We start from the raw sequence: 13,248 nt of genomic DNA on the forward strand, positions 1-13,248 counted from the left end.
GGGAATTGTAGTCCATAACATCTGGAGTGCCAAAGGTTCGCCACCACTGATCCAGGGTAAAAGATGAGGAAACAAAGGAGAAATGAGAACACAGCCATTTACTTTTCACTCTAGCTGAAATTTGAAAAAGAAAGACGGTCATTTTTTTCATTTTGAATTAATATTTTATCACTTGAAAATATGTGGGAAAAACTCTTCAATGGGTCTCTGGAATTTTAACTGATTTTTTTGCATGCAAGAAGCATTTTCATTTGGTTCAAATCGTTTGCAGCAGCAGAGACACAGATTAAAAGTCCATTTTCACATAAGCCATTTTTCATCACATGAAAAAAAGTATCCATTGCAATTTTCTGTTCTTCTGTCTTCAGATGGACGCCTGTTCTTTGCAACCCCGGTGGATCCCTTATTTCTTGTGCTGTTCTATCTTGCCAAAGCAGAGAAAGAGGTGAGTAACTGGAGAGGCTTAAAGAGAGCATTAATGTCTTTCCCATCTGTGGGCACCTTTGAAATCCTGGCACAACATGGTGGACACATCCACAAAATGGCTGCCGCAAACAGCTGCTGCATGATGTACAGCTAGCCCCAAAATAGCTGTCCCAGCTTCCCTTTGGATACACAGTGAAGATCCTTCTGCTTGGGTGGTCGCTCCTGCCAAAGCAACATTTTTAAAAGTCTGCATAGCCAGTTAACAGCTCCATCCAGTTGGGGGGGGAGGGCATTAAAGAGTGGTGTGGCCTTGCTCTGGCACATTTCCCCTCCCTGGGGCACTTATTCCAGTTGGCAGATACTCTGGCGCCTGCCTGTCCCTCAGCTCTGTGCCACAAAACTCAGAAGTCTGGGCTGTGGCAGCATGGATGCCAGCATGGGGGAGGTGTTCCCAGGGGTGGAGCTAACATTAGTCGGCTCCCTCCTGTGTTTGAGGGCTAGGAGCTTGGTGCCACGGCCCTCAGACTTACACTACCCTTTTGGCAGCGTACGTCCTGTGCAGTGGCATAGCGCCAAGGGGGCAGGGGTGCACGTGATGCATTGGGCGCACGCCAGTGGAGGGGGTGCAGGCGCACACATGCCCCGGTCACAGTTCCCCGTTGCTCCGGCCCTGGTCCTATTGGACTTTCCAGTAGCAGGGGTTGTGAAGCTGTTTCTGGCTTCCTTCACCTCTGGAAAGCCCTCCTAGAGGTGATGGAACAGTGCCACATTGGCTCAGTGCCCCGCTGCCTCCATTTTGGATGGGGCTGCCTATCTCACGTGACTCACCGCAAACTTTTATTGGCCAACAGTCCCATCTGGCCCTCTTTATTTTCTAAAGCACTTGGTGGTTGCCTAGTGGGTAACATGGTGCCTATGGTTACCATATTGAGGATCCCTGAACTCCAAGTTGATTCTTAGAGTAAGAGAACTTCGTAAAATTCCATTCTAATTGTTATACTGTGAGATACATGAAAGATTCTTATTACTGTGGCAGTTCTCCTATTGGTTTGCTTCTCATATAATGGTGTAGTGCAGTCATTGGAGTGTCAGAGTAGGATCTGGGAGATCCAGATTTGAATACCTGCTATGCCATGGAAACTCACTGAATGATCTTGGGCCAGTCACACGTTCTCAGCCTAACCTATGCTGTGAGGATAAAATAAAGAAGGGGCGAACGTTGTTAGCCATTGGGGAGAAAAGTGTGGTATAAATAGTTGATAAATAAAATACATTTATCACTGCAGGATGGAACTTGGATAATCCTGGGCCTTGTGGTTTCTTTCTCTCCTTCCCTCCTTTACTTGTGCGCTTGCAGAATAAATAGGACTTGAAAAAAGACTGTCCTTTTATGCAGTAATATTTAAAATTATTTTAATTGAGGAATCCTGTTAGAACAGCATTTGGAATGAGTAAACTATCCATCCTTCTCACACATTGGAACTGACTGTCTGGTAGCAGAAATGTGCTTCTAAATCATCTTGATCTTTTTACTTTTTTAATGTTTTGTCTTATTTTTGCAGCATGGGAAGTTTCAGCCGCTGGATCAGATTCTGGTAGATGCAGAGTTTTCATCCTGTACGAGGTTGTTACAGTGCACAGATACCTTGAAGTCTGTTTGTCACATCGTGGAAGAAAAAGGTACAAAATTTAAGAAGGGAATTTATCCAGTCCATGTTTAATCCAACTAAACAGGCATGGTAATTAGTCCTGTTTTGAGTCTGAGTAGATACCAATATGAATAAGTTTGCTAGCTTCTGGGAATGCTTCAGGACATGTTTTTGAGACATTGCTTCCAAAAATGATAGAAGGACCATTTGGTTTTACATTCTTTCCAGTAATTTCAGGATGTCTTTTAAATATGGGGCTTAAAAAAAATGGCACGAAATGGCAACAGTGTAAGATATTTTCTGCACTTATGAATGCCAAAATATAACTTGAAATTCTGAATGTTTGAGCTGTGCAGAGCAAAATTCATCCACTCACCTTGGTATTCTTATATATGTGCAGAAATAAATACCCAGCTCTTATTTTTTTCCCCTTTAATGTTATGAAAGTGCAAGCCAAATATTCCCTCTTTTCTCTTTCATCCCAGAAACTGGTGGCAAGAAATTTTATAAATATAGTGAAGAGAAAACATTGAAGTGGTTGACAAAAAAGGTACCTTTCTTTTGTGTTTGATCTTAATCATTGAGGCTTTTTAGTGATTTACAGCATTTGTAACTTGCCTTTCTGGCCAGTCAGGTCCACGAAGGCAGCTTTTCTTTCCTGAATTGTTGGTTGCCAAATGTTATCTGTCTTAGGCTTCACTGATGGGCGAGGATGTAGAGTAAAATTGAAAAATGTAACCATGTTAAGGAAACTGGAGGCTTCCAGGGAACCTCACCCTGACATAGCAGCTTATTGAATGAGTGAGTAATGAGGCTCCAGCAACATCAGAAAGGATCAGTGGTCAATTTTTGGCTTCACATTCAAAAGCGAGTGTGCATACTATCTAATAAAGCAATCACATTGTCAGGTGTTGGGACTGAAGTCAATAAGCGGACTCTGGTTGTTGGCTCAGAATTCTTTATTGATGACAGCAAGTACCTGGCTTTCAGTTCTGCTAGACTACGAAAGTACAGTTGCCTTTATTCCCACAGAGTTCCCGCCATAAATCCCCCCTCCTTGTTTCCCATGGAATGTGAGAATAGCACAACGGAAAGAGAGATGTTTGGGAGTTGAGCATCCCAAGGCCGGAGCAGCAATAGTTCCCAGCCACCTGCCATCCCTCCCGCTGGAAAGGTGCCAGGGTTGCTCCTTGTTAGCTACAATTGCAATCATCAAAGGAAAAGGAAAGAAAAAGGTCATTAACATATTAGAAGGTGAAGACAGCTGCCCCCTCCTTATTCCCAGTGTGAGTCCTGGCACCTCAGTCAGTTCTCTTTGATGGCAGCGGGAAAGCACATCCTGACACAGGTATACTATCTAATCCGTAAAGTTCAACAGTTAATCAAATTAATCATTTAGCTTATATTCTGTAAATTCTGACTCTTCACGTAGGATTATTTATTCTGTATAATTTACTATCATTGCAGTAGTATGACTGCAGTAGTAGAACGTCGTGGCGAGGAACACAATTCTAAAAAAGCAAGGATTGAAGCAATGGAGTGATGCACAAAGCATGGCTGTTAGATGGAAATGATTAGAAACCTTGGGGGAAACAGGTCACTTAATTGATGAACAGCCATTGGATGGCTTACTAAACTCACCATTTTGGCTTAGTAGGCCTTGGCTTGGATCCTAACAGCCCAATCCAGAGCTGCTGCCTTGCCTCCAGAGGGCTTTCTGTTGCACAAGCAGGCAAAAAAAGCAAAAAAACCCCCCCCTCTCCTACCACTGGAAAGCCTTCCATGGGGCTACATGGACTTATGTCACCCAAAGGTGTAGTATAAATTGGAGCCCAGGACCAGCATAACTAGAGGCAGAGCCAGGGTAGAAGCTGACTAACAGAATGTATCTGCTACGCCACCAGGGCCAGTGGCAGCACAGAGTTCTGCATCCGGACATCTTGCAGGGTCGCTGCAGCTGCCCTCTGGTATATTTGCTCCTTCGTGGTGTAGTGGTTAAAAGTAGGTGCACTCTAATCTGGAGAACCGGGTTTGATTCCCCACGCTTCTGCTTGGAGGCTTATCTGGTGAACTAGATTAGCCTGTGCACTCCAACACATGCCAGCTGGGCAACCTTGGGCTAGTCACAGTTCTTTGCATCTCTCTCAGCCCCACAGGGTGTTTGTTGTGAGGGGGGAAGGGGAAGGAATTTGTAACCCCCTTTGAGTCTCCTTACAGGAGAAAAAGGGGGGTATAAATTCAACTGTTCTTCTTCTTCGCCAAGGTAAGTGCCCTGGGGAGAGCAATCTGCTGAGGCAGTCTCACACCGCCTCCAGGAGTCACTTCAGCGCCCCCCCCCCCCATCTGGATTGGGCTGTAGCCCTTTGTTGCACTTCTGCCCCTCTTCCTCTGTTGCAAAAGCCGCTTTCTGCTGTGGATTTTGTTGCTCTAGCACTAGCCTCGTTGATCTTGCATGAACAGAAGTGTGTAGCCCTGGGTTACTACCTCTGCAACAAAGAAAAGGGGGATCTTCAAACAGGGCCTAGGATCCGAGCCCTTAATTCCATATTTAAAATCTTTTCCCACTTTATCTTATTGAAATGGGGAGGCGCTCAAATGTCACACCAGATTCTCTCCTCCCCACATATCTTTATCTTAAAGCCCAATGAAGATACAGTTTACATATTTTAGCAATGTAAGCTGTATCTTCGTTAGAGTAACAGATATGCTAACTCTTCTGTAGCTCATGCTCTGTACAGATGCAGTCTTGTAGAATCTTTGTTGCAGTGGGAAAAGCTTGGGTACTATGACTTAACTAAGGTTTGTTTTTTAATGATTATAAAATTCAGTTATGATAGCAATAATGCCATGAGCATAGCATTCCAGAACTTCCTTTCAAGTCACCTTCAAAGAAGGGTGATTTTTAAGATCATTTGGGGTTTCTTTGTTATTGTGCAGATATTCATTTCAAAGGGGGGACTGTGGGAGGCAGTGACACAGGTCTCTGGGACCAAAGAAATAATAGTCATTTACTCCTGGGTTTGTTTGTTTCTTTGTTTTGGCCTGATTTACAGTAAAATTGCTGGTGTATTTCTGTGTGTATTTTATAGTGATGATGTTTTTGGCCTTTTATCAGGTTAACCAGACTGTGAAAGTACTAAAAAAACATGACGTGTGCGTGGGAGGGAAGGTGCAGTCCGCTACTTTTGTCAGTAGTAAAAAGCTTTCTGGTGCCACAGAAGGTAAGGGAGTGATGTGATTTGGGAAATATGCTTAAACAAATATGCAGCTCTGGCTTTACAGGATGCCTCTCAAGCTTGTCTAGCACAAATGACTGTTTTGCTGTAGCACATTTCATTTTTCTTAGTCTAACATTTCCAGTCTGCTATTATTTATTTGCTTTAAAAAAAACAACTTCATGTATACATTCCCTTTCTCCACAACGGAGACCAAAAACTGTTCACCTCATTCTCCTTTCATGGACGTTATCGGTGAAAGGATAATCTTGAACCTGAAAACTTGCTACGCTGTGTTGTGACGTTAGGTCCTCAGGAAAACTCTCATCCAGGCAATGAACCACTTAGCTTCAGCAAGGTTGATGCATCATGCATCTTCAGACTGCAACCTGTAACCAGAGCAGTAGAATAATCTGCCATCTGATTTTAGTAGCTTACCTCGGCCACATCTACATCTACGATGCAGAACTGTACATTTTCATACTGAGCAGCGCATACCTAAAAGAGTAAAATTGAACAAGTTGATTCATTGGAATGAATCGCTGGTGTGACCTAAGTCTTTTTCTAGATTCCAGGACTTTTTTCTCAAGGTCCCTGTGACAGACCATGTCCTTCTGATCTCCCTCCTTTAAAACTGCCATTTTCTTGTTCGCTGTGTAACATTTTATCACCAGTAGTTGGAATGGAAACTGAAGAGTTGAGAAAAAGTTAGACAAATAAGATCATGAATGACAAGACCGACTACTTTGTAAGTTAGATGGGTTCATCAGTATTTTAAAGTACTAGGTTCATACATGGTTTGACCTCTATGATACTCAGGGCCTGAATATTCAGTTATGATTACCCATTGTACATTAAAACTTCTGCGGGATAAGTATACATCGATTCGGGCAGGAATCATCAGCCCACAAGCCGGATGCAGCAATTTTCAGGCTTCTACTGGCCTTACCAAAAGTTATAAGAAGCAGAGGCTCATTCCGCACATGCAGAATAATGCACTTTCAAACTGCTTTCAGTGCTCTTTGAAGCTGTGTGGAATAGCAAAATCCACTTGCAAACAGTTGTGAAAGTGGTTTGAAAACGCATTATTTTGTGTGTGCGGAAGGGGCCAGAGACTTTGGAGTTAAAATATGAAGTGGTTTTCAAATAGCATTTTAAGGACCCCTTCAGAAATGTTTCTTCTTATCAAATGTTTCTCAGAGGAACTATAATAGTGGACAACCATCTGCAACATGCAATTGCAAGAAAACGGCGAGTGCTTTCTAAGGCACAATTGTGTGGACAGATAGTAATGCCCTAGTCACAACACTAATTTTACTGTGCTCTTAGCTTTGGCTGCTACATTTGGACCGACAAGGCAACTTCTGTCTCTCTGGCAGGATCAGAAAGATCTAGCTCAGGGGTCTGCAACCTGCGGCTCTCCAGACATTCATGAACTACAATTCCCATCAGCCCCTGCCAGCATGAATTGGCTGTGCTGGCAGGGGCTGATGGGAATTGTAGTTCATGGACATCTGGAGAGCTGCAGGCTGCAGACCCCCGAGCTAGATCTTCTGAACAACTGAGCTTCTGATTAAAAGGAGGAAATAGACTAAACATACTTTGGATAATTATTTGGTGGGATGAGATATGTAATTAAAATATGATTTATTTCGTTTTTCTGTCATTCAGAGGACTATGTTCGCTATGCCCATGGTTTAATATCAGAATATATTCCTGAAGAGCTGAGTGCTACGCTAGCGAAATATTTACGGTGAGTGAATAATATAAGAAAGCTTTCTGATGAACAGGGAAGCTTTCTCGACACAGTTGCTGTGACTGCCCCTTATTAAATGTTTTTTTAAAAAAAATGTTTTGAGAAAGAGGCTCCATGTGCTTCATTATACAGTGAAGGCCCGGTCTAATGGAATAACTTTAATACTTTTCCTGCCACCCATTTCTGCCACCCAAATAGCAAGGCACTTTCCTCTCACTTTCCTCTTGTGCTAGGTGCCTTGTGTAGAATTGATCCAGGGGACCCAACTCCACTGTACATATAGATATATAATGTCAGATATTAAAGAAGCGTTTGGATTTATACCCTGCCTTTCTCTCTTGTAAGGAGACTCAAGGTGACTTAGGCTGTTTCCGCATGGGTGGAATACAGCGACCCAGGGACGCTAAAAACAGCGTTCCTGGGGAGGAGTTCGCACGGCCGCCACTGCCGCATTGCAGCAGCAGCAGCCTCACAACCCCCGAGTGGCGTGAAGCCGCTGTTTCTGAACCTCGCTCCCTGGGCGAGGTTTTTCAGAAACAGCGGCTTCCAAACGCTGTGAATGGCAGCGGCTGGAAGGCGCCATTCCCCCCCTTTCCCAAATGACTTACCTTCCCTCCGACCTTCCGGTGCATCGCCCAGGCCTGGGGACACACCCCCCCGCCCTGCAACTCCAGAGCTGTCGCGCAGGGCAGGTGTGTGTGTCCCCTGGCCTGGGCGACGCGCCGGAAGTTCGGAGGGAAGATAAGGCGTTCGGGCAACAGCGCAGCCTCTGTGCAGGCTGCTCCGTCTTCCCCGCCCCTACCGGGACCGTTCGTGCGAACGGTCCCGGGGGGTGCATCGGTGTCATGTACGCCAACGCACCCCCCCGATCGTGGCCGTGCGGAAACGGCCCTAGAAATTCCTTTTCCCTTCATTTTCTCACAAGAGACACCTTGTGAGGTAGGTGGGGCTGACATTTCTGAGAGAACTGTGACTGGCCCAAGGTCACCCAGCAGGCTTCATGTGGAGGAGCTGGGAAACAAATCTAGTTCCCCAGATTAGAATCTGCCACTTGTGTGGGGGAGTGGGGATCAAACTTGATTCTCCAGATTAGAGCCCACCTCTCTTAACTACTACACCATGCATAGCAATTGACAAGATAGACCTAGAGTTTGTTCACATTTTTTCCTTTTTTTTGCCTTGTAGACTTCCAGAAGTTGCTGTTCCTTCTAAGGAGCCGCCACCAAAGGTAAGGAACTGTCAAGAACTGATTAGACACTGTTGACTAGTTTTATACAATCCTTGGACAGGAGACGGGTCAACACATACAATGTGACAGAGCTCTTTAGAACTCACTGGAGAAAAGGAAAGGCAGAAACCTCTTGAAATATTTTTCCTTCTACTTACAGGGAATAAAGGGATGGTTTCAAATATTAGGCTGAAAAGCACAAAATGCTGTCCCTTACCCCGTTACAAACTGTTAAGAAGCCTATAATTTTTTTTCTTTCTCCTGTTACCTGCACTGAATCTCCACTTCATTTTCTACGCTGCTCACATTTACTATCACATGAATGGGTTTGGTAGGCAGAAATGGCTCTACCTCAATTTGTTGTACACTTAATGGCTGAATGAATTATTCTTTCCACTGCAGGCAATCTTTGGTCAAGGTCTTACAAGTGCAAGCATCAAATTCACATTTGTAAGAGTAACAAGTTCTTACCACCCCATAGTTTTTGGGATAAGGTACACTTCAGATTGAACGACTCAGTGAATTACACAGTTCACTCTTAACACACAACATCTGGAAGTGTGCGCAAATCCTGCAAATATCTTGCAGCAACAATACTCCATTTTCATCTGCAAACATATTGGCAGACATTGAATGGACAAATTCCAGATACTTTTAACTGAAGCTGAAAATTCCTCATGGAACACTTACCTCTAGCCTTTTAGCTGCACGGTAGGGCTGAAGTGTGGTCTCCCCACTTTTCTCTGTTTACATGCAAGAAGGCAGCCCAATCCTCCCCTGCAGCTAGTCTCAACAAGCCTGTGTTTCCTGGTTCTCTTAACTCCAACCTCGTAAAGACACAGATCTCATAACATTCAGTAGTCCCAATACTAAAGAGCTGATATTCTCGCCCCTCAATATACACTCTCTGTCTCGCTGCTGCTGCTGCAGGAGAGAGGATTGTTTTTAAAAAGAGGCTTGTCTGGAAAAAATTTTTAAAGTCCTTCCAATCATCAGGGAGGGCTGAAGCAGAGCAGAGGAGGTGGGCTGATTGATCCCCCCCTCCTCCACATCTGCAGCAGACTCTTTTTTGGTGAACTGAATTTGTTTTCCCACTCCTATACATGAAATCTGCTTGGTAACCTTGGGCTAGTCACCGTTCTCTCAGAATTCTGTCATTCCCACCTATCTCACAAGATACCTGTTGTGAGGAGAGGAAGAGAAAAGAGTTCGAGATTCTTTACAGTTGAGAAAAGCAGAATATAAATCCAGATTATTCTTCTTTCTCACTGTCTCAGGTGCCATGGGTATCAAGTGAAATGGTATGGTGTACTGCCATGGGCATGCATTCTGTGGGTAGCCTACCCCTGATGTATCCCATCAGTACAACTGAGTTTCTCCAACATGGCAAATATCAGCTCCCCGGGGCTGTTTCAGAACAGAAAAATGGCGAAGAATGGGGGGTAAGCCCTCTTTCTCTGTATGTTACGGTCCTGGTCTGAATTCTTCCCCCTGTACCAGAGAATGTCAGATCCCTGGATCAGGACCCAATAAACACTCGGTTGGTTCAAGGATTTTATTGGTGGGCATCAGAGAACAATGAAAAAGATGAAACTGGCAAAAAGGCGCCAAGCAGTTGGTAATATGCCTCACTCCTCCCAACCCCCACATGAGAAAATTACAGAGAATCCCAGGGCTGGGGCCCATCCAAGCAGCAGACTCCCAAGGTTAGGCTGACAGATAGCCAAGCACCTGAAAGCAACTCGGAACAACACCCCCTCCCATATCCAGGCTTGACAGAATCTAAGCTTCAATTAGGGACAACCTAAGCACTACCTTGACAAGACTCAGGAACAGCGTATCACAGTGGTGGCAAACCTATGGCATGCAGAGGTGGCACTCAGAGCCCTCTCTGTGGGCACGCGCCCAGAGTTTGTCATGTAGGGGGAGCAGAAAATCACACCCACACACATATCTCGGCTGGCCTTGCTTCTGAATAAAGAAGAAGAAGAAGAGTTTGGATTTATATCCCCCCTTTCTCTCCTGCAGGAGACTCAAAGGGGCTTACAATCTCCTTGCCCGTCCCCTCTCACAACAAACACCCTGTGAGGTGGGTGGGGCTGAGAGAGCTCAGAAGAGCTGTGACTAGCCCAAGGTCACCCAGCTGGCGTGTGTGGGAGTGTACAGGCTACTCTGAATTCCCCAGATAAGCCTCCACAGCTCAGGCGGCAGAGCGGCGAATCAAACCCGGTTCCTCCAGATTAGATACACGAGCTCTTAACCTCCTACGCCACTGCTGCTCCCTCCTAGGGTCGTGATTCACTCATTCGAAGCATTGCACGGTTGCTTCACCAAGCTTATTCCCGAGTAACGTGTGCCTCAGAGCAAACCGTTTTTTCTAAACTAAAGCCTCAGTATTCGGGTTAAATTTCCACGTTGGCACTTTGTGATAAATAAGTGGGTTTTGGGTTGCAATTTGGGCACTCGGTCTCAAAAAGGTTCGCCAACACTGGCGTATCATGTAGCTAAATCCAGAGCCATCCCTTCTGTCTTTATGACTGCACAAGTCAGGAGTCCTTTTTTATTTTAAAGAACCACAGGCAAAATACTGAAGTTATTGTTTATAGAGCAAATCATCACTCTAACATTGCAGAAAAGAAAAACGGCAGATGAGCCTGTGGAAGCCGAGGAAGATTATACCAAGTTTAATACAATTGACTTCAAAGGCAAAAAGGTAGGTGGCGTATACGTTTTTCTCCCTTACATTTCAGCAACCTACTTTGCGTTTTTATAGGATATTCTTTTAATCAGGACCCCTGCCCCTCCGAAATGTGTTTTGAGCAAATATATTCCACGTGAGAGAAATATCATTCTGCTTTTTAGAATAGTGTCTGTATCTTGATTTCTCCCATTTATATGGAAGTATTTGTGACTAGTTTTTAGGGATATGGTAATTGTTAATGAAACACTATATGGGGACAAATAAAAGTTAAAGAATTCTCTAGTGAGTTCTTCTCATTAAAGAGCCAGAAACGTATTTTAAAAATCTGATGAAATTAGAACAATGAAAGCAAGGAATGAAATATACAGTCTCAAATTATTGACTATTTCTAGTTAAGTTTTACTGTGATGTTGGAAATCAATTCATTCATTTTGTTGGGCAATCATAATCCATATGTATGGATGAGACTAATCCTGAACAAAAAAAATGTAAGGCTTTACTGTTGTATACCTGGAAGCTGGAATCACATACGGTATACTCTCAAGTATATTGAAATAACACTATTATAGATTCAGGTGGTTACAATTCATTACCTGTATGAACACTTGCACAATACAGGGAAAGTATTTCAGATCCCTTTTATTAAAATCGTCCATGTAATCTGACTTCCAAGGAAACTTGTAGAGTTCCCAGCAAGTGATGAACCCTTTTTATCATGGATTTCCCACGCATTCAGTTATAGTCCAGTGAGGTTGTAGATTCTCATTCTCTAGAAATTCAAAAATTAAATGTATAATGGTAATGTATGTCCTCTTTCAGGTACAGGTGCTTGTATGGAGAAAATGAATCAGAGAAGGAAAAACAATGATGCAGTGGTTTTTTAAAGATAAAATTGTGCATCATTCAATGATCTCCATGGTTTGTACACTGCTTTGTCAGGGGACCTATACTAAGGCCCTTTCTGCACATGCAGAATAATGCATTTTCAATCCAAATGCAACCACTTTGCAGCTGTGCGGAATAGCAAAATCCACTTTCAAACCATTGTGAAAGTGGATTGAAAAGTGCATTATTCTGCATGTGCAGAAGGGGACTAAGAGTCAGTTGCCTTACAGATATCCTGGTGAAGCAGCATGTTAAACCCATAGGGAACTTAGCGTGTTACATAATTTTTTTAAAAATCCCACCGCATCATCATTTCTCTTCTCTGCTTTGACTCTGCATTGGTGTGTTGGGAAAAGTTGGAACGGCTTAATTGGGATAGCTGATAGAAAAACAGTAGACAATATAGTCTAATTTTTATTTTGTTTTACAGGCGAACAAGATGTCAGCTGCTCAGAAAGCGCTAGCAAAAGTTGATAAGAGTGGAATGAAAACAATGTCTTCTTTTTTTGGTTCAAAAACAAAAGCAACAAAATGAGCTTGTGGGGGTGGGGGGGACACAATCATTGTTTTTGTTAAACCCCAGGTTTTTTTCCTACCTTCCTCTCTAGTTTCCTGATGTATCTTTAGGCCCCAGAATTAGAATTAGGCCCCAGAAGTAGAAATGGTGTTTTCTAATAAGAGACTTACTACTGTGAAAATTATAGTGTCGTCTTATGAAATCAGTGGACTTAGGCTGGAATAAGATTGCATAGGCATTCATTGTTCACAGTGTCCTGATTTTGTTTTATAGAATTAACAATGCACAGTTACTCCAACTTAAACCTGCTGAAATTAGTGGGGTTAGATTGGAGTAATGCTACCCTGGATTGCATTGTTTTCTAGAAAACTGGAAGATTTTGTTCTGAATTTGTTTCCCGATTAGAAAGAAACTGATTTTTGTAATTTACCCTGCTAGACAAGAAGGCTTTGTCAACTAATGTGCAGTTTGCATCACCCTATTTATCTCAATAAATTTGTTTCACCATCTTCTCTCTATTGTGTGTCTTTTATTATTAGAGGGGTGTTGCATCATTTTGCTTCCTTTATATTTTCCAATGTTTATTGGAATGTTCACTGGCTGTAAATCTTCTGTGTATTCCCTGTTTATGATGGGGAGGTCAGGAGGTGACACATGCAATCCAATGTATTTTCCATACATGGTTATCTTGATTAAATGCTAGCTTTAATAATGTGAGTGAAGTAATTCATAAAGGAGTATAAAGAGGCAATATTTTAAACAGAGGCTGCACCTTTAAGTATAAAGGAATTGTTTACCTTTTAAAGGTAGAGCTCAGGGCTAAAAGTTTTGAGAGAGTGGCACAGTCCCAGTTGGACTTTTTGGTGCATGC

The 13,248-nt window shown here is 43.2% G+C and overlaps 1 protein-coding gene across 1 annotated transcript in view; it reads left to right on the forward strand.

Annotated features, from left to right (window-relative positions):
* RNASEH2B (ribonuclease H2 subunit B) overlaps nt 1-12,886 on the forward strand; it is a 19,781-nt gene extending 6,895 nt beyond the window's left edge. Inside the window, exons 4-11 of the mRNA XM_048506099.1 lie at nt 369-445; nt 1,989-2,106; nt 2,561-2,625; nt 5,191-5,296; nt 6,962-7,043; nt 8,232-8,274; nt 10,907-10,987; nt 12,291-12,886. Coding sequence (XP_048362056.1) covers nt 369-445; nt 1,989-2,106; nt 2,561-2,625; nt 5,191-5,296; nt 6,962-7,043; nt 8,232-8,274; nt 10,907-10,987; nt 12,291-12,395 — 677 coding nt within the window. The 3' untranslated portion in view covers nt 12,396-12,886. The remainder of the gene's footprint in view (nt 1-368; nt 446-1,988; nt 2,107-2,560; nt 2,626-5,190; nt 5,297-6,961; nt 7,044-8,231; nt 8,275-10,906; nt 10,988-12,290) is intronic.
* Nucleotides 12,887-13,248: the final 362 nt, after the last annotated feature.

Source organism: Sphaerodactylus townsendi, linkage group LG01 (assembly GCF_021028975.2).
Source record: "Sphaerodactylus townsendi isolate TG3544 linkage group LG01, MPM_Stown_v2.3, whole genome shotgun sequence".
Classification (NCBI taxonomy): domain Eukaryota; kingdom Metazoa; phylum Chordata; class Lepidosauria; order Squamata; family Sphaerodactylidae; genus Sphaerodactylus; species Sphaerodactylus townsendi.